The following is a 20,507-nucleotide window of genomic DNA, read 5'->3' on the forward strand; positions in this document are numbered from 1 at the left end:
AGGTCTCGGGATATCTGCAGTGTGTGAAGAAAATAGAAGGTGAGACATTGGAGACAGTGAATGTAGACAGCTCATTCAAGAAGTGTGACTGTGAAGGGAAAAAAGAATTGATAAGGCAGTGGTTGAAGAGGGGTATGTAGTAATTAAGGGAAATATTTTTCTAATCTCAAGGTGGGATAGACTTGAATGTGTTCAGAATGCTAATCAGAACATCGTGAGTCCAGAGGTAACTAGTAGGTCAGAAAAGGTTGGATGGGACAGGCTTCACCTGATGTAATGTATTGTCAGATATTACCATCCTACTTTCGAAGAGTAAGTGACGAGTCAGAGAATTTATGGTTATTTGCCTAAATGAATGGTCTTCTTACCTCAGCCAAATTTCCTGATTATGCAGCTTTCTTCCTCAGCCTGCTATGAATATTCTCTGGGAAAGGGAGGACTGGGAAATCATTGTTCCTTGGACTACCTTTATCTGATTGGAGACCAGTTCTTCTTCTCCTTTCCTTAGGCCTGTCTGTATGGTACTGGAAAGCTTGGCACAGAATGTACTGATCTGGAACCCTGGGCATCCATCTTGCCAATGTAGGCTTTTGTGTAGGTGCAAGAAGTGGGTAAGGAATGCAGAAGGGATGGATTTCCATGGATGCATTTCCTTGTTTAAAGAGGATTCAGAGACGCATTTTATAGAATTTTTGTTTATGGTTATTGCCCCCAAATATAAATCCACCTCATGTTATCTATTTAAACTATTCAAGAAGCCAGAACTGTCATGTAGGTTCAAAGAATGATATTCCCAGTGTTACATAGGTTGTTTCAGAAAATAGAAAAAGAGGACACACTTTCCTAGCACATTTTATGAGGATAGTATAACCATGAAGCCAAAACTGACAAGGACAATCTGAGAAGAAAAAGTACATAGGCCAATCTTATTTATTAACATATAGGCAAAAAATCCTAAAGAAAAGCCTCCAGACCCCAGATGGTTTTATTAGTGAAATAACACCAATCTTACACAAACTCTTGTAGAAAATAGAGGAGGCAGGAACACTTCACAGCCAGTTTTAGGAGGCTGGCATAATTGTTATACCAGAATCTGACAAAGGCATTATAATAAAAGAAAACTGGAGACCATTATCCCTTCTGAACATAGGTGTAAAAATCATTAATAAAATATTAGCAAAGATAATCTAATGGTGTATTTGACAAAGTTGGATTTAACCCAGGAATGCGAGATTAGTCTAATACTAGAAAATCAATCACTGTAATTTACCACATTAACAGAATAGAGGAGAAAAACCATATGATTATTTCAGCATATGCAGAGAAAGTACTTGGCAAAATCAATACTCATTACTGATAAAAACTCTAAACAAATTAGGAATAGAAAGGAACTTTATCAATTTGATCAAAGTGGCCTATGAAAAATCTGCAGCTAACATCATATTTAGTAGTAAAATGTTGAACTCTTTCCCTCTACAATCAAATGAGAAACAAGGCAAGGATGTGTACCACAGACAATCCTAGAAAGTGGAAAGAAGTAAAACTATTTATAGAGAACATGATTGTTTATATAGAAAAATCCTAGGGAATGTACAAAACAGTCATTACAACTATAATAATGAATTTAAGTTGTAATATATACAGTTAATATATAAAAAATTGATTGCTTTCCCATACCAGAGCAAGCAATTGGTAAGTGAAATAAAGATTTTATTTACAATAGCTTCAAAAATCATCTTAACTTTATATAATATTATACAACAACTATACTTCAATTAAAAAAAATCTTCTGGGCTTCCCTGGTGGCGCAGTGGTTGAGAGTCCACCTGCCAATGCAGGGGACACGGGTTTGTGCCCCGGTCCGGGAAGATCCCACATGCCGCGGAGCGGCTAGGCCCGTGAGCCATGGCCACTGAGCCTGCGCGTCCGGAGCCTGTGCTCCGCAACGGGAGAGGCCACAACAGTGAGAGGCCCGCGTACCGCAAAAAAAAAAAAAAAAAAAAAAAAAATCTTCCTAGAGATAAACTTAGCAATAGAAGTACAAGATCTTTTTGCTGAAAACTATAAAACATTGCTTAGAGTAATTAAAGCAGGTCTAAGTTAGTGGAGAAATACTGTGTTCATGGATATAAAGACTCAATATTAGGCTGTCACTGCTTTCCAAATTGGTCTGTAATCCCAGCAGGCCTTTTTTGGGTAAAAGTGAATAATCTGTTTCTAAAATTCATATCGAAATGCAAAGAATCTAGAATATCCAAAGCAATATTGAAAAAGAACAAAGTTAAAGCACCCCATGATCTGACTTCAATACTTGATATAAAGCTACATGATCAAGAAAGTGTGGTGCTGGCATAGGCTAGAAAAATAGATCAGTAGAGTGCAGTAGAGAGCCAGAAATAGCCCATTCTATTACAATTTGATTTTCAACAAAGGTGGCAAAGCAATCTGTTGAGAAAAAGATAGTGTTTTTAATAAATGGTGCTGGAATAAGTGGATAGCATATGGGAAAAAAATGAGCCTTAACCCCATCTCACATATTACCCCAAAATTAATTCAGACGTGGATCATAAACATATGTGGACCTAAACATAAAGGCTAAAACCATAAAGCATATGGAAATAAAATGTAGGAAAATATTTTTGTGTCCTTGGCATGGGCAGAGTTTTCTTAGACAAGATACTAAAAGCATTAACCATTAAAAAAAATACTGGCAAATTGACCTTCGTTAAAGTAAAAACTTTTGTTCATCAAAAGATGCCACTTATGGGCTTCCCTGGTGGCGCAGTGGTTGAGAGTCCGCCTGCCGATGCAGGGGACACGGGTTCGTGCCCTGGTCCGGGAAGATCCCACATGCCGCGGAGTGGCTGGGCCCGTGAGCCATGGCTGATGAGCCTGCGCGTCCGGAGCCTGTGCTCCACAACGGGAGAGGCCACAACAGTTAGAGGCCCGCGTACTGCAAAAAAAAAAAAAGAAAGAAAGAAAAAAAAAAAGAAAAGATGCCACTTATGGTGGGGGATGGTGGTGGTGTGATGAATTGGGAGATTGGGATTGACATATATGCACTAATATGTATAAAATGGATAACTAATAAGAACCTGCTGTATAAAAAAATAAATAAAATTCTAAAATTAAAAAAAAAGAGGACAGAAGCGTATTATCTAGAGAAATAGAGGTCAATCAGCAGAAGAATTAAAAGAGAAAGGTTAAAAGTAGCCTCGTGGAACTGAAGGTTGAGGAGAGAGGATGAAAGGATTGTTCGCTATATTCGAAGTTGTTCTATAGTGTTTGTGTGGTTTTTTTAAACCAGATGCGTGTGTCATTTTGATAAGAATGAAGTCAACTTCTCTTGCCCCTGTTATTCTCTGCTTGAGCACTGAACCCAACTTGTAACTACTTTAGTTATGTGTGTGATGACTCAGTTACTGTCTTTCTTCCCATTAGACTGTAAGCTCCATGAGGACAAGAAACATCTGTCTTTTTCAAAAAAAAAAAAAGATGCCACTTATGGGAATTCCCTTGTGATCCAGTGGTTAGGACTCCACGCTTCCACTGCAGGGGGCATGGGTTTGTTCCCTGGTCGGGGAACCAAGATCCCACAAACCGTGTGGCATGGCAAAAAAAAAAAAAAGAAGACACCACATATAACTTCACTAGGCAAGCCACAGGCTGGGAGAAAATATTCATCAAAATATCTAATAAAGGACTTGCATCTAGAATATATGAAGAACGCTTACAACTCAATAATAAAAAGATAAATAGTCCAGTTATAAAAGGGGCAAAATATTTTAAGGTAATTCATACAAGAATATGTACTGATGGCTAATAAGCACATTACAAGATGCTCAACATCATTATTCATCAGGAAAATGGAAATCCACAGTGAGATACCGCTACACACTCACAAGAATGGCTGAAATTTAAAATACTGATATCATATCTTGGCATGAATGTAGAGCAATTCTTATATTATTGAGGGTAACCTATATTAGCTAGAATGTGGAGCAATTGAAACTCTCATACATTGTTAATGGAAGTGTAACATGGTATAATCACTTTAGAAAAAGATCTGGTAGTTGCTTATAAAACTAAACATACATCTATCCTATAGCCCAGCAATTACACTCTTATTTACTCAAGACAAATGAGACATAGGCCTATTAAAAAGACTTGTACAGGAATGCTAATAGCTCAAAACTGGATATAACTCAAATGTCCATTAGTAGGAGAAAGGATTAATAAACTGTGGTATATTAATATGATTGGATATTCGTACTGTTATATACAACCACATGGATGAATTTCTGAAACACTATACTGAGTGAAAGAAGGGGTTATATAAAGAGGTTCATATTTGTATAATTCCATTGATACGAAGCTCTGGTGAAAGAAAATCTATGGTGAAAATATGGGAATAGTATTTGCTTGGGGCAAGGGAATAGTGGTTTGTTGGGAATTTACCAAGAAAGGACATGATGAAACTTTCTGAATTGATGGAAATATTCTGTATTTTGATAGGGATTTAGGTTATAAGCATATACATTTATCATACTTATTCATTGGTACACCTAAGGTTTGTGCAGTTCAGCGTTTACCTTAAAAAAAAAACCCAACATGAAAAAGTTGTAAACAAATACTGAATTCTACTTAATGATATACATACTGAAATGTGTACTGATGTCCACAGTCTACTTTGAGATGCATTAAAAAAAAACCGAAAACAAAATAACAACAACAGAAAAAAAACAGGGACTTCCCTGGTGGTGCAGTGGTTAAGAATCCGCCTGCCGCTGCAGGGGACATGGGTTTGAGCCCTGGTCTGGGAAGATCCCACATACTGCAGAACAACTAAGCCTGTGCGCCACAACTACTGAGCCTGTGCTCTAGAGCCCGTGAACCACAACTACTGAAGCCTGTGCACCACAACTACGGAAGCCCACACACCCTAGAGCCCATGCTCCTCAGCAAGAAAAGCCATTGCAATGAGAAGCCCACACACCACAACAAAGAGTAGACCCCGCTCGCTGCAACTAGAGAAAGCCCATGTACAGCAGTGAAGACCCAACGCAGCCAAAAAAAAAAAAAAAGACTCCTCGCTCCCAATGCAGAGGGCCCGGGTTCGATCCCTGGTCAGGGAACTAGATTCCGCATGCATGCTGCAACTAAGAGTTTGCATGCTGCAACTAAGAAGTCTGCATGCCGCAACCAGGAGTCTGCGTGCTGCAGCGAATATCCCGCGTGCTGCAGCTAAGACCCAGCGCAGCCAAAATAAATAAATAAATAAATATTTTAAAAAACCCAAATGGGTGGATAGATGGCTAAATATGTGACAAAGAAAATATCACAAAATGTTAACAGTTGTACAGTCTGGGTTGTGGGTGTGTATATGGATGTTCACTGTACAAATCTTTTAACTTTTCTGTTTCCTGTGTTTGAAAATTTTCGTGTTGTATTGGGAAGAAAATGGTGTTACTGGTGTAATGAAATACAACTCTTGATTTAGTTAAAAAATACACTATAATGGCAACAAGAAAATGTAAGCTATCTAGAAATAAATATAACAAAAGATTTGTATAATCTTTATGTGAAAATGTATCAAACTTTATTAAAACATATTAAAGAAGACCTAAATAAATGGAGAGATTTACCATGTTCTTATATAGCGGTTGTCTGTATTATAAATGTGTCAGTTATCCTCTAGATTGAGTGCAGTGTCAAGTTTTAATCTACAACTTGATCCTAAAATTTATATGGAAGAGCAGAGTCCCAAGAATAACTCCCATAATTTTGAGGACTAATAACAATGTGAGTGGACTTGCCTTACAAATATCAAGATTTATTGTCAAGCTATACCAATTAAACAGCATGGTATAGGCACAGGGGCTGACAGCTCAGTGGAATAGAATATAGTCAAGAAAGACACCCCTGTGTACATGGAAACTTAATATATGACAGAACTGACATTGCATATCATTTAATAAATGGCTTGGGATAATTGATCACTCCTATAGAAAAAAATATAATGGGATTCCTATCTCCCACCATATGCAAAAATAAGTTCCAGGTATATTCACAAACTTAGTGTGAAAAGTAAACCTATAATCTTTTAGAAGAAAATATAAGTAAATGTATTCATGTCTCTGTGTGTCAGGGATGTATTTCTTAATATTTATTTAGGCTGCTCTGGGTCTTAGTTGAGGCATGCGAGCTCTTAGTTGCGGCATGTGTGCGGGATCTAGTTCCCCGACCAGGGATTGAACCTGGGTTCTCTGCATTGGGAGCGAGGAGTCTTAGGGATGTATTTCTTATATGTAAAAATAGATAATATAAAGGAGAATAATAGATTTGATGATATAAAAATTAAATTCTTTGGTGGCTCCATTAAAAAAAAGTAAAAAGACTGAGAGAACATTTTCAGTGAATATAATCCACAAATAATTAGTATCCAGAATATATTAGGTAAATACCTATACTCAATAAGAAAAAAGATAGAAAACCTAATAGAAAAATAGGCCAGGGATATACACTTGACCCTGTGTCTTGGCAGGCTCCCCAGCTGCAGATATGGAGGGCCAACTGTACTGTATGGTGCTGTTTTATCTAAGGGACTTGAACATCTGCAGGTATTAGTATCTGCCAGGAGTTCTGAAACCAATCCCCCGCTGATACCGAGGGACGATTGTAAATAGGCAATTCACAGTTGAGGAAACCCTAATGGCCAATAAACATATAAAACACTGTTTAGCTTCACTAGTAATTATGGGAAATGGCAATTAAACCCATACTGTGATATGATCACAGCCATTAGATTGACAAAGATTAAACAGTTTAATAAATGCCAGGTATTGGCGAGTATGTGAAATCATTTGTTCAACAAATTTTTGAGCATCTACTACTTGCCAGTCACTGTTCTAAGTTGTTGAGGTACATTACTAAATAAAACAGACTAAGATCCCAGCACTCATGGAGCTTAGATTTTAGTGGGGAAAGACAGAAAATGAACAATAAACATTATAAACAAGTAAATTACGTAGTACGTTAGAAGTGGTAAGTGTATGGAAAGTGTATTGGTTATAAAAGCAGAGTGGAGTAAGAGTGTGATGGGGTGGAAAATATGTTGTAATGTTATATAGAGCTATCAGGGTAGTAGGTTTCATTAAGAACTCAGGTGAAAATTGAGCCAAGAGATTTGAAAGCTGTAGGGGTTAGCCAAGGAAATATTTGGGGAAGAGGAGCATTCTAGGCAGAGTGCACAGATTAGCACAAGGCTTTAAGGCAGAAGAATACCGAATGTGTTTGACAAACAGTAAAGTCCAGTGTGGCTGGATCAAAATGTGCAAGTTTGCATGGGAGAGAGGAGGTCAGAGAGATACTGGGGAAGGGTGGTGGGTCACCCATTTAGGTCTTGACTTTTATTCTTGAATGAAATGGGGAGCCATTCCAGGATTTTGAGTAGGAGTGTTGTGATCTTACTGACCTTTAAAAGGATCACTCTGTTAAGAATAGACCATGTGGGTTAAGGATAGAAGCAGGAATGGGATACCAGTTGGAGACAGTTGTGAGGCTGGGGAGAGACCATGGTGGCTTGGATCATAATAGCAAAACCCAAGAGATTCTGTAACTCATTTAGCAGTAAAACCTGACCTAATTTGAACTCTTCTGGTGACAAAACTGAACTGAGACTAGAGTTTTCATCACATTTATTGTGGCTGTCATACACTTTACTGGAGAAATCTTAATGTTTTTGATGTATTTTGTTGGTGACCTAGTCTTTGTTGAGGGTGTTATATATTATATATATGTGTGTGTGTGTGTGTGTGTGTGTGTGTGTGTGTATATATATATATATTACTATATATATATATATATATATATATATATTACTATTACTTTAATTACCCACCCCCAATTCTGATTTCTAAAACATGACTAAATCCAAGGTTTTTGGTTAAGAGATTGTAAGCATGTAAGTCTTTGGAGATAGTGGAAAATGGTTGTATTCTGGCTGTATTTTAAATTTAAAGCCATTAAGAATTCCTGTTGGATGGGATGTGGGGTGTGTTAAAAACAAGAGTCCAGATGTCCAGGGTTTTGGTCTGAACAACAGGAAGAATAGAATTACCGTCATCTGAGATGGGGAAAGGCTATGGTTGGAGTCCGTTTTGGTGGAGAGAACACATTCAGTTTTGGACACTTTGGATTTGAAGTGTTGAGAAGGCAATTGATTATAAGTGTCAGGAGTTTGGGAGACAAGTCTGGAAAGGAGAACTCTTAGGAAATGTTGGAGGGGAAAGGTAAATTGGTACAGTCATTTTGGGAGCAATTTCTGATGCAGTTTCTGACTTAGTTCATGCCACATCTAAGTGTATACTTCCAAGAAACTTTTTATACATGTGCATGAGGAAGCAAGTACTACAGCATGTTTATAGGAGCATTGTTTTGATGGAGAAGAAAAACATGGGAAGAAAATTAAATTTCCATTTACTGGAGAATGGATAAATAAGTACTGTAAAAATCTATAGACTGGACTACTGTACTATAGATGTATGAACTAAAGTGAAATATATTCATATGGGTGAATCTCCTAATTATAATGTAGATTGATGTCAGCAGATGAATATATACAGTGTTTTAAGTATATAATTTAAAAATGTGTAAAACAATACTAATAATTTACGGATATATGTAATAAAAATAAAGACACTTATGGAAAAGATAAACAAAAAATTAAGAATAGTTGTTAAATGGAGACTAGTGGGAGGTGGGACTTGATAAATTTAGAAAGCAAGTCACAGGGGCCCATCTGCTATTGCAAGGGTTATTTCTCATGTCAGTGGTGTGTATAGTCATCTCTTTGTGATATTATTATCATAATAATAAATTATTTATTATAATAAATAATTTATTGTAATAATAATAAATTATTATTTATTTGTCAAAAATATTTTATAATTAAAGAAAATATTCCGTTTCATTCCTTTCATATCACTGACTCTAATGATATGAGTCCTTTACAATTCATCAGCCATTGATGGCTGGCCCAGTGAATACCTGGAATCTTCATTGGCCAGTTGGTTCCATCTAGTGGTGAAAGTGCTGCAAGTATTCCGTGAGACATTCGTTTTGGGAAGGAAGAATGAGATGATAGATAGTTAACCAGACTGCTTATTATTTCACTAAAATTTGAGAGACAAAGAAGAAGGTTATTATTTAGAAATATTGAGTTTTTGCCATTATTAATATGATGCTATAAATCTTCTAGGACATTTAGTACAGACCTGTAGGACTCAGATGGGTCCTTTTTTCTCTCTAACTTATGTTTGTGTTTTGCTTTTCAGAAGGAGTTGAGCCTTCCAAGAAGAGGCAGCTTGTAAGTAGATGATGATTATGATTATGATTATGATATCCTGCTTAGGAATCCCTCCTGGGGACTGTTCTCAGTATCACTCAGAGGACTCTCATTCATGAGTGTTTTTTTCTGTGGACTCCTGTCTGGGCCAGTGAAACCAGTGGGCCAGCCAACTTCTTTCACTAGGTCAGCTCCTCCCCTCTCCCTCATCAGTCCCCACCCCAGATCCTCTTCTCTGTGTCAGTTTTTGCCTAGGGTCTGGGGGAAAGCTGCCACTTAAATACCCATCATAGTCTTATGCTTGTGTTTTGGGCTTTACTGAGTTTTAGTAGAGTCAAGCTTTTTTAGAATGTTAAAATTGAAACTCTTAGCATCTACATCTGTCCCATAGCATGGTACTAGGGAGAGGTCAACAAGTTGGGGCAAAAAAAGCTACGTTTGGGTTCACGGTTGGAATAGGGCTGTCGTTTACCTTTTTGTTCTCTTCTGGCTTCAGGGCTGGGGAAATTCGTTAATAATCTTTGTCTCTGGGGCTTCCCTGGTGGCGCAGTGGTTGAGAGTCCACCTGCCAATGCAGGGGACATGGGTTCATGCCCCGGTCCGGGAATATCCCACATGCCGTGGAGTGGCTGGGCCCGTGAGCCATGGCTGATGAGCCTGCATGTCCGGAGCCTGTGCTCCGCAATGGGAGAGGCCACGACAGTAAGAGGCCCACGTACTGCAAAAAAAAAAAAAATCTTTGTCTCTGGATTGCAATTTCATAGGTTTTCTTGGCTTGCTTTTTCTCTAAGACTTCTGTTGGGGTAGTACTGCATATTTGGCTAATCAGAATCATCTAGAATGCTTATTTTTCAGATTAAAAACAAACATTTAAATAATAGAAGCAGTTAAAATGCAGATTCTGAGCTTGTTTAAAATCTCCACGTCGGGGCCTGGGAGCCTGTACTTTTGCACCTGCGAGCACAGCCACTGTGATTTTGCTAAGGAGCCAGATTTGGGAAACACGAAAGGAATAGGGCTGTGTTAAAACGATGGCTTTGAAAAGTCTCTCACAGACATGTATGAGACATGGCTACAGAGAGGACGACAGTATTCCTATTTATTTATTAAGTATACTTTATGTATGTATCATATGCATTTAAAAATGTGTGAAACGCATGGTGTTTCTGTTACTGTCATCCTGGGATTTTGTTTTGTAAAATGCTCCAATGATTAAATTGTCCTCTGAGATTCTTGTAAAGTCCTTTTGGCTGCTTTATGAAAGCTCACTGTGCTTTGATATAAAGAGACTGGAGTTACGAGTCAGCAAACTCCTAGGGTTCAGTCTTGGCTATGTCACTTAATTGGCTTTGTAATGTAGAGGAATTGCTTCATCTCCTCAGTTGCCTTATCTATAAAATGATAAACCATGATGATACCTGTTTTATATATATATAGGTATTAGAAAGATCACTTAATACATGTGGTAGTGCTTCATTTTTTAGTTTTAGTCTAAGGTGTGTTAGTTTCAGAATTCTTGTAAATATATTAGGTTACATTTGGATATATTTCATTATTTAAGAGTCACATTTCTGTCTTTAAATTAATTTCTAGCAGTGGATCTCAATTCTAGGTTCTCAAGTGTCCTGAGTCTTCTAAAAATTGGGCAAGGGCGCTACCAGGACTCTTAATGGAATGATACACTGAGTAGGTATACATAACTGAAGGAGAGTGGCTTTTCGGCATCACGTTCAGCAAATATTTGTACTTGGTCACTTTCCTATTATTTCTGTCATTTTTTTTTTTTCTTTTGGTTCCCTTTATTTGGAAGTTCTCTGAGATTTGCCTTTGCTTAAGGTTAGGTGAAATGAATTAAGTCCTGAGGCAGGTAGCTTCTTCTAGGAATGTGTGCCTCTAATGAATAGAGTTTGCTGAGAAGGAAGGATATCCTGTGAAAATGATTTTTATTTGAAACTGGAGGAATTTTTGGATCAATTTAGTTTTTTTTATTATTGATTGAATTTTTTCTTTTTTATAAATTTTAATCTTTATTTATTTGGCTGCGTCGGGTCTTAGTTGCGGTGCAGGCTCTAGAGTGTGTGGGCTTAGTTGCCTCGCGGCATGTGGGGTCTTAGTTCCCCAGCCAGGGATCGATCCTGTGTCTCCTACATTGGAAGGCGGATTCTTAACTACTGGACCACCAGGGAAGTCCCAGGACCAATTTAGTTTTAAACTAGAGGAATTTCTTGGTTATTTATTGTAGTTAAAGTTAGGCGTATTCTAACTGCCTTTAAATATTTAATTAATAAAGATCAGAAGTACTTTTTTTTTTTTGGCTGCACTGCGTGGCTTGCGGGATCTTATTTCCCCGACCAGGGATTGAACCCCGGCCCCAAGCAGTGAAAGCACCCAGTCCTTAACCACTGGACCTCCAGGGAATGCGCCAGAAATACTTTTTAATAAAGTAACTCCCGTTTAAACAATTGATCACTCAGTAAATACATACTAATACCTACTGTGTGTTGGGCACTGATCTAAGTTCTGAGGTTATAAGATTCAATTAGACACATTCCTCTATTTTGAAAACTTAGAGTTAAGTAAACCTGAAAAATATATATTTTTTATCTTTAGTATTAGAGTAGAAAGAGTTTTATTCTGGAAGGAATCTTGGAAACATAGATACTAACCTAGGCTTTGCCACTAACAAGTTATATGTGGTTTCAACAGGAACTATCACTTCTGGGCTTGAAATGCCTCACTTGTAAAATGAGGGGGCTGGCTTACCTGATCTCTGTGCTTAGTCATCTCCCCAAATAATTGAAACTCCATGGTACCTCTTCTTCAGAGAGCTGGGCAAGTCTTCGCAGGGAGTATGCAGTAGGAGGCAGAACATGGCTTAGCATCTGAAGTAGAGAAGACAGGAAATTAAGAACCACAAAGCGTAAGGTGTTTTGAATAAGTTTAATCAATACTTAAACATTTGTAGTAAGTGTGGAGAAACTGATGTTAATAAAACGAGTGACTTACCACTTAGCCCATTATTTCTTGTCCTTGTAGCCTAGTCTGGAAAGTTAAAAGTTATTATAATTGTCCTCTGAGTCTTGGTCAGAAGGAGAGGGGTATTGTACTTAAATCCCTGTTTGCTTCTGCCCCAGAATGGCTCTTGCAAGAGCAGAACCTATTGTATGCCCACCAGGTATAAAGGCCCATTTCCTTTGGCATGTTCTCACTAGTATACATTATGGCAGAGAGATTTGGAGTTTGCAACTGGTTTGGTGTTCTTGTCTTTAGAGAGGGAGTCAGATTCATTTAATTAGCATAATGTTAAAATAGCTGAGCAATATAAAATAAATGAAGTTCAGTCATTTTGGAGGCTGTCAGTTGTTATGCTTTTGCATGTAATTTGGTAGTTGCATGAAAATGGACAGGAACTAAAAAATGGATTTCGAGATGTATGTGATATCTTGTCATTATACAAAATGCACTTCCACCCAACAAGTAATTCCTCCAATGTCTCCAAATTAGTAAATGGAATTATAGCATAGAAGTAAAGAGCCTGGGCTTGAGAGTCAGGCAGACCTAGGTTGAGTCTCTGCCCTACCATTTACTACGTATTTTTTCATAAAACAAGTTACTACATTTCTGTTTGTCTTTTTGCTTCCATTTATTCATTCATTTGTTCAAATTCATCCATCCATCCATGCATCTATCATACTGTATTTATTCAGTTCTTATGTGCAGGCACTGTTCTAAATACTGGGGATACAGTAGGTTTTAGCAGACAGAGAGACGGACAGACAAAAGCATGTATGATATGTCATGGTATTGAGTGCTATGAAGAAAAATAAAACCAGATAAAGAGATATGAGGGTATGTGTTTTTGTGGGGCAGGGGTTGAAATTTTTTGTTTTTAACTAATTAATTTATTTTTGGCTGCGTTGATTAATTTATTTATCTTTGTTGCTGCTCGCGGGCTTTCTATAGTTGTGGCGAGCGGTGGCTACTCTTTATTGCAGTGCGTGGGCTTCTCATTGCAGTGGCTTCTCTTGTGGTGGAGCACGGGCTCTAGGCACGCAGGCTTCAGTAGTTGTGGCACGTGGGCTCAGTAGTTGTGGCTCGCAGGCTCTAGAGTGCAGGCTCAGTAGTTGTGGTGCACGGGCTTAGTTGCTCCGCGGCATGTGAGATCTTCCTGGACCAGGGCTCCAACCCATGTCCCCTGCATTGGCAGGCGGATTCTTAACCACTGTGCCACCAGAGAAGCCCAGGGGTTGAAATTCTAAATCATGTTTTCTAGGAATTTTCTCATTAAGATGATGTTTGAGTAGAGAACAGGAGTCTGGAATGAGTGATGTTGATGTATGTACTGGGCAAGAGCATCCCAGGTAGGGATCCAGCATGTGCCAAGGTCCTGAGGTGGGAACATGCTTGGCAAATAGAAAGGAGGCTGGAGTGGCTGTTGCTAAGTGAACAATGGTGTTGGGGTGGGAGGGTGTAGAAGAACATGAGGCAGGAGCTGGATTTTGTAATGCCTTGTGGGCCACAGAAAGGACTTTGCATTTTATACTAATTGGGACAGAAAGTCAGTGGGTAGTTTTAAGCAGAGAAATGATGTGCTCTGTCAGAGTTTTGGGGGAAGGGCAATTTATTTTACTGAAACATGATTCACATACTGTATAATCACCATTTAAGAATACACAATTCACTGTTTTTTAACATATTCACAAGGTCTTACTATCATTACTACTTTCAATTAGAACATTTTCATCACCCAAAAAGAAACCCCCTACTCCTTTGCAGTCACTCCCCTATTCTACACTCCCTCTAGCCCCTGGTAACCACTAATCTACATCTGTCTTTTTTTTTTTTTTTTGATGTGGACCATTTTTAAAGTCTTTATTGAATCTGTTACAACATTGCTTCTGTTTTATGTTTTGTTTTTTTGGCCGGGAGGCATGTGGGATCTTAGCTCCCCAACCAGGGATCGAACCCTCACCCCCTGCATTGGAAGGTGAAATCTTAACCACTGGACTGCCAGGGAAGTCCCCCTAATCTACATCTGTCTCAATAGATTTGCCTGTTCTGAACATTACATATAAATGGAATTATATAAGATGTGGCTTCTTGTGTCTGGTTTTTTTCACTCAGCATAACTTTTTCAAGATTCATCCATGTTTTAGCACATGTCAGTACTTCATTCCTTTTCAAGGCTAAATAATATTCCACTGTATGTATGTACCATATTTTGTTTATCCATTATCCATCAATGGACATTGTGAGTAATGCTGCTCTGAACATGGATGTACAAGTACCTATTTGAGTCCTTGCTTTCAGTTATTTTGGGTAGATACCTAGAAGTGGAATTGTTGGATCATATGACAGTTCTTTAGCTTTTTGAGGAACCACCATACTGCTTTCCATAGCAGCTGCACCATTTCTTACTCCTACCAACAATACACCAGAATACACCAGGGTTCCAGTTTCTCTGCATCCTAGCTAACACTTGTTATTTTCCATTTTTAAAAGAATAGCCATCTTCACATGAAAAGATGCTCAATACCACTAATTATTAGAGAAATGCAAATCAAAACCACAGTGAGATATCACCTCACACCTGTCAGAATGGCTATCATCAAAAAGTCTACAGATAGCAAGTGTTGGAGAGGATGTGGAGAAATGGGAACCCTCGTACACTGTTGGTAGGAATGTAAATTGGTGCAGCCACTGTGGGAAACAGTATGGAGAGTCCCCCCCAACACTAAAAATAGAACTACCATATGATCCAGCAATTCCACTCCTGGGTGTATATCTGGAATAAATGGCAACACTTATTAGAAAATATACATGCACCCCAATGTTCATTGCAACACTATTTGCAATAGCTAAGATATGGAAGCAACCCAAGTGTCCATCAACAGATGAATGGATAAAGAAGATGTTATATATAGAAATACATATATGTATGTGTGCATAATGGAATATTACTCAGCCATAAAAAGAATGAAATTCTTCCATATGCATCAACATGGATAGACCTAGAGAATATTATGCTTAGTGAAATAAGATAGACAGGAGAAAGACAAATGCTATATGATATCCCTTATATGTGAAATCTAAAAATAATACAAATGATTGTATATACAAAACAGAAACAGATTCACAGGCATAGAAAACAAACTTGTGGTTACCACAGGGGAGAGGGAAGTGGGGAGGAACAAATTAGGGGTATGGGATTAACAGGTACAAACTACTATATATAAAACAGATAAGCAATGAGAATTTACTGTATAACACAGGGAATTATTCCTATTATCTTGTAATAACCCATAATGGAGTATAATCTGCAAAAATACTGAATCACTATGCTGAAACTAACACAATATTGTAAATCAATTATATGTTAATTAAAAAAATAGCCATCTTAATATGTATGAAGTGGTGTCTCATTGTGGTTTTATTTTGCATTTTCCTAATTACTAGTGATGTTGAGCATCTTTTCGTATGATTATTGTTCATTTGTAAACCTTCTCTGGAGAAATCAAGTTCTTTGTCCATTTTTTAATTGGTCTGTTTATTTTTGTTGTTGAGTTGTAAGAATTCTCTCTATATTCTAGATATTCAGCTCTTATGAAGTATATGATTTGTATATATTTTCTTCCATTTTTTGGATTGTGTTTTCACTTTCTTGATAGTATCCTTGATGCACAAAAGTTTTTAATTTTGATGAAGTTCAATTTATCTATTTTATCTTTTGTTGCTTGAGCTTTTGGTGTCATATCCAAGAAATCATTGCCAGATCCAGTGTCATAAAGATTTCCTCCGTGTGTTTTCTTCTAAGAGTTTTAGCTCTCATAATTAGGCCTTTGATCACTTTTGAGTTAATTTTTCTTTATGATGTAAAGTAAGTATCTAACTCATTGTTTTGCATATGAGTATCTAGTATTCTCAGGACCATTTGTTGAAAAGACTGTCCTTAACCCATTGAATGGTCTTGGCACCCTTGTCAAGTTTTTGACCATACATGTGAAGATTTATTTGGGGGCTCTCTATTCTATTCTGTGGTGTGTATTTCTGTCCTGTGCTAGTACCCCACTGTTTTAATTACTGTAGCTTTGTAATAAGTTTTGAAGTCAAGAAGCGTGAAATCAAGAACCAACTTTGTTCTTCAAGATTGTTTTGGCTATTCAGGGTTCCTTGTGATTCCATATGAATGTTAGGATGAGTTTCTCTATTTCTGCTCTAAAAAAAATTGTTGGGATTTTGATATGGATTGCATGGAATTTGTAGATTGATTTGGGTGATATTGTCAAACTTGACAATATTAAGTCTTCCAATCCATGAGCATGGGATGTTTTTCTATTTAATTTCTTTCAGAAATGTTTTGTAGTTTTCAGTGTACAGGTTTTCACTTCCTTAGTTAAATTTATTCCTAAATATTTTATTATTTGTGATGCTATTATAAATGGAAGTATTTCTTAAATTCTTTTTTAGATTGTTCATTGTTAGTGTGTAGATGCAACTGATTTTTACTGGTTGGTTTTGTATTCTCCAGCTTTGCTGAATTTGTTTCTCATTGTGGTTTTGATTTGCATTTCCCTAATGACCAATGATGTTGAGCATCTTTTTGTGTACTTGTTGGCTCTTTGCATATCTTCTTTGGAGAAATGTTTATTCAAATCCTTTGCCCATTTTAAAATGTGAGTTGTCTTTTTATTGTTTAATTGTAAGAGTACTTTATTTATTTATTTGTTTATTTATTTATGGCCACGCCATGTGGCGTATGGGATCTTAGTTCCCCCACCAGAAATCGAACCCGCACCCCCTGCAGTGGAAGCACGGATTCTTAACAACTGGACCACCAGGGAAGTCCCTGTAAGAGTACTTTATATATCCTGTATACTAGACCCTTATCAGACACTTGGTTTGCAAATATTTTCTATTCTGTGGGTTGTTGTTTTACTTTCTTGATAGTGACCATTGATGCACAAAAGTTTGTAATTTTGATGAAGTCCAGTTTACCTGCTTTTTCATTGGTTGGGCTTTTGATATCATATCATATCTAAGAAACCATTGCCTAATTTAAGATCTGATTTGTTCCTGTGCTTTAATTTATGAAGGTAACTGATTGATGACACAAAGTGGCTAGTGCTATTGAAAGAAGAATTTATTATAGTTTCCTCAAGAGAAGGGGCATGCCATGCCATGCAGGGCCATGTGGGGAAAGCACCAGGTTTGGTCAGGAGGCAGAAAGTTGCAAGGGGAAGCCAGAGAGTCTTTATTGGGGTTTCCACAGGAAAGGCAAAGCAGGGCAGGGTAAACAGTATAGGACTGGCTACTTTGAATAATGTTGGCGGGTTCAGGGCTAGAGGTCTGGTCTTTAGTTGTTTGGTACTTGGCCCTGAGTGATATAGGGCAGATGAAATAATGGCTTGATGTCTGCGAGTTTGATAAAGGAGGTGGTTGGGAATGTGGACTCAGGATTGATTGGAGAGTTTGTAATAGCAATTTTGCAACACTATTTGCAAAATTACAGAGGAGATATGAATAAGTTTGGCTGTTAGTTTGGCTAGCAATTAATGGATGCCAAATAGACAAATACAGAATCTAAGAAAACAGTTAGAATGAGGTTATGATGATTTACTTCTGTTTCCTTTTAAGGGTTTTATGGTTTTAGCTCTTACTTTAGGTCTTTGATTCCTTATTAGTTAATTTTTATATGTGGTATTATTTTTATATGTAGTATATTTTTTATATGTGGTATCGGTAAGGGTCCGATTTCATTCCTTTGAATGTGCATAGCTGTTGTCCCAGCACCATTTGTTGAAAGACCTTTTCTTGTCTTAGGTTTTAGCAAGGTCACTGGTTGCTCAGACTGTAGGGAGAGTAGGAGTGAAAGCTGCAAAGTAAGTGAGGAAACAATTACAAAATTCAGTCAAGGTGATGATTGCTTAGACAGGGTGGTAGCAGCTTAGGTGGTGAGAAGTGATTGGATTCTGGATGTATTTTGAAAAGAGAGCTGACAGTATTTGTTGATAGTTATTAATTTTGGTATATGAGAGAAAGAGAGGAATTGAGGGTGATGGTAAGGTTTTAGGGCTGAGTAGGTAGATGGATATGGTTGCCATTTACTGAGCAAGTAGAGAATATTGTGAGTGGAGCAGGGTTTTTTTTGTTGTTGTTGTTATTTTTGCTCTTGGGAGGGGCAGGATAAGGGTTGTTGGAGGAATCAGAACTTTGGTGCTTGCTTGACATCCAAGAAGGAGTGTTGATAAAGCAATTGCATATATGAATCCTGGGATCAAGGGTGTGATATGATCTGGAGATATACATTTAGGGATTGACAGCATATAGATGATATTTAAGCTATGTGATTGGCTGAGATAAACTACGAAATGCTACTTAAGTGTGGTCAGCTGACTGGTGATGATCCATGAACTGTTTGTTACCAGTTTGCCAGGAGTTAATAAGTACAGAAATTTAGAGTAAGCAATTTGACATTGTTGTGACCTTCAGGCATTTGATCATTTTTCTGTTATTTCATATTTATTGTATTTTGCAATGGTTTGTGAATGGATGGAAATTTCACTTGGCCTGTCACCACAGCCAGTTTGAGAAGCACTGACCTGGTGAGTGAGTGAATCTAGATAGAAAAGTTATCTAAGGACTGAGCCCTGGGGCACTTCATGTTTACTTAAGAGATAAGGAGAATCCATTAGTAAAGAAGACTGAGAAGGACCGTCTGAGTGAGGTTGCAACAAAACCAAGAGAAAGTGTTCGGTGTTTCCAAAGACACAAGAAGAAAGTGTGTCAAGGCTATGTAAGATGACCAGCTAAGAATTGATCTTTGGGTTAGTAATAGGGAAGACCAAATTGGTGACATTGGCAAGTGACATTAATCAGAGATGGGTCCAAAGCTTGATTTGAATGGGCTCAAGACAGAATAGGAGGCAGTATTACCTATGTGTTATTTGTGTTAAAAAATATTTAACCTCAATCTAATGAATGAGGAAACAGTCAGGGAAGTTCAAATTGAGGGGATAATCTGTAGAAGTACTGGCCTGAGCTCTTCAAAAATGTTGAAGTTGTAAAAGACCACAAACAAGCAAACACTAAGGATATGCTCTAGAGTATTGGAGAAAAGAGACTTGGTGAATAAATGTAATTCTTGATTAATTTTTGGTTGGATCCTGGATTTTAAAAAATAGTTGAAGGACATTATTGGGACAGTTGAGGAAATTTGAATGTGGACTTCCGTTAGGTGAAAATGTGCCAGTGTTAAATTTCCTTAGTGTGAAAATTGTGTGGTGGTTGTTCCTTATTCTTAGACCAAGAACATTAATTGTGGAAGTATTTGAGAGGAGGTATTATGATGTTTACAACTGACTTTCAAATGGTTCAGTTAACAAAAAATAAGTGTGTATATGTGTGTGTGTGTGTGTGTGTGTGTGTGTGTGTGTGTTAGAGCAAGAGAGGGAGAGAATGAGAGGGAAAGAGAACGGAGAGAAAAAAGCACATGTAACAAAATGTTAACAGTTGTTAATGGTAAGTGAAGGGTATATAGAGTTTCAATGAATTACTCATGTTCCTCTTCTGATAATTTGGAGAGAAGGTAGTGAGTCTATACTATTGTTTCAAAGTGATTTGCTGAAAAGAGGATTTTAGAAATCAGGTGACACCTGGAAAGGTTATAGAGTTGAGTATTTTTTCCCTCTATTTTATAAATTTATTTATTTTATTTTATTTATTTTTGGCTGCGTTGGGTCTTCGTTGCTGCGTGTGGGCTTCTCATTGCGGTGGCTTCTCTTGTTGCAGAGCATGGGCTCTAGGCATGCGGGCTTCAGTAGTTGTGGCTTGCAGGCTCAGTAGTTGTGGCTTGTGGGCTTCAGTAGTTGTGGTTCTCGGGCTCTAGTGCGCAGGCTCATTAGTTGTGGGACACGGGCTTAGTTGCTTCATGGCATGTGGGATCTTCCCGGACCAGGGATCGAACCTGTGTCCCCTGCATTGGCAGGCGGGCGGATTCTTAACCACTGCGCCACCAAAGAAGTCCCTCCCTCTTTTTAAAACATAAATAGGAGATATTACATCTTATTTGTATGTCAATGAAATTATCCAGTAGTGAAGGAGAAGTTGATGCAGGAGAGGAGAGAACAACTGCTGGAATATTCTTGAGTAAGCAAAAATGGAG

At 37.8% G+C, this 20,507-nt stretch overlaps 1 protein-coding gene across 5 annotated transcripts in view; it reads left to right on the forward strand.

Annotated features, from left to right (window-relative positions):
• MAST2 (microtubule associated serine/threonine kinase 2) overlaps positions 1-20,507 on the forward strand; it is a 208,701-nt gene that overhangs the window by 82,119 nt on the left and 106,075 nt on the right. For all 5 annotated transcript variants that reach the window (XM_060021430.1, XM_060021437.1, XM_060021460.1 and 2 more), the window contains exon 4: positions 9,336-9,367. In XM_060021430.1, coding sequence (XP_059877413.1) covers positions 9,336-9,367 — 32 coding nt within the window. The remainder of the gene's footprint in view (positions 1-9,335; positions 9,368-20,507) is intronic.

The sequence above is a fragment of the Delphinus delphis genome, chromosome 1 (genome assembly GCF_949987515.2).
Source record: "Delphinus delphis chromosome 1, mDelDel1.2, whole genome shotgun sequence".
In the NCBI taxonomy this organism is placed as follows: domain Eukaryota; kingdom Metazoa; phylum Chordata; class Mammalia; order Artiodactyla; family Delphinidae; genus Delphinus; species Delphinus delphis.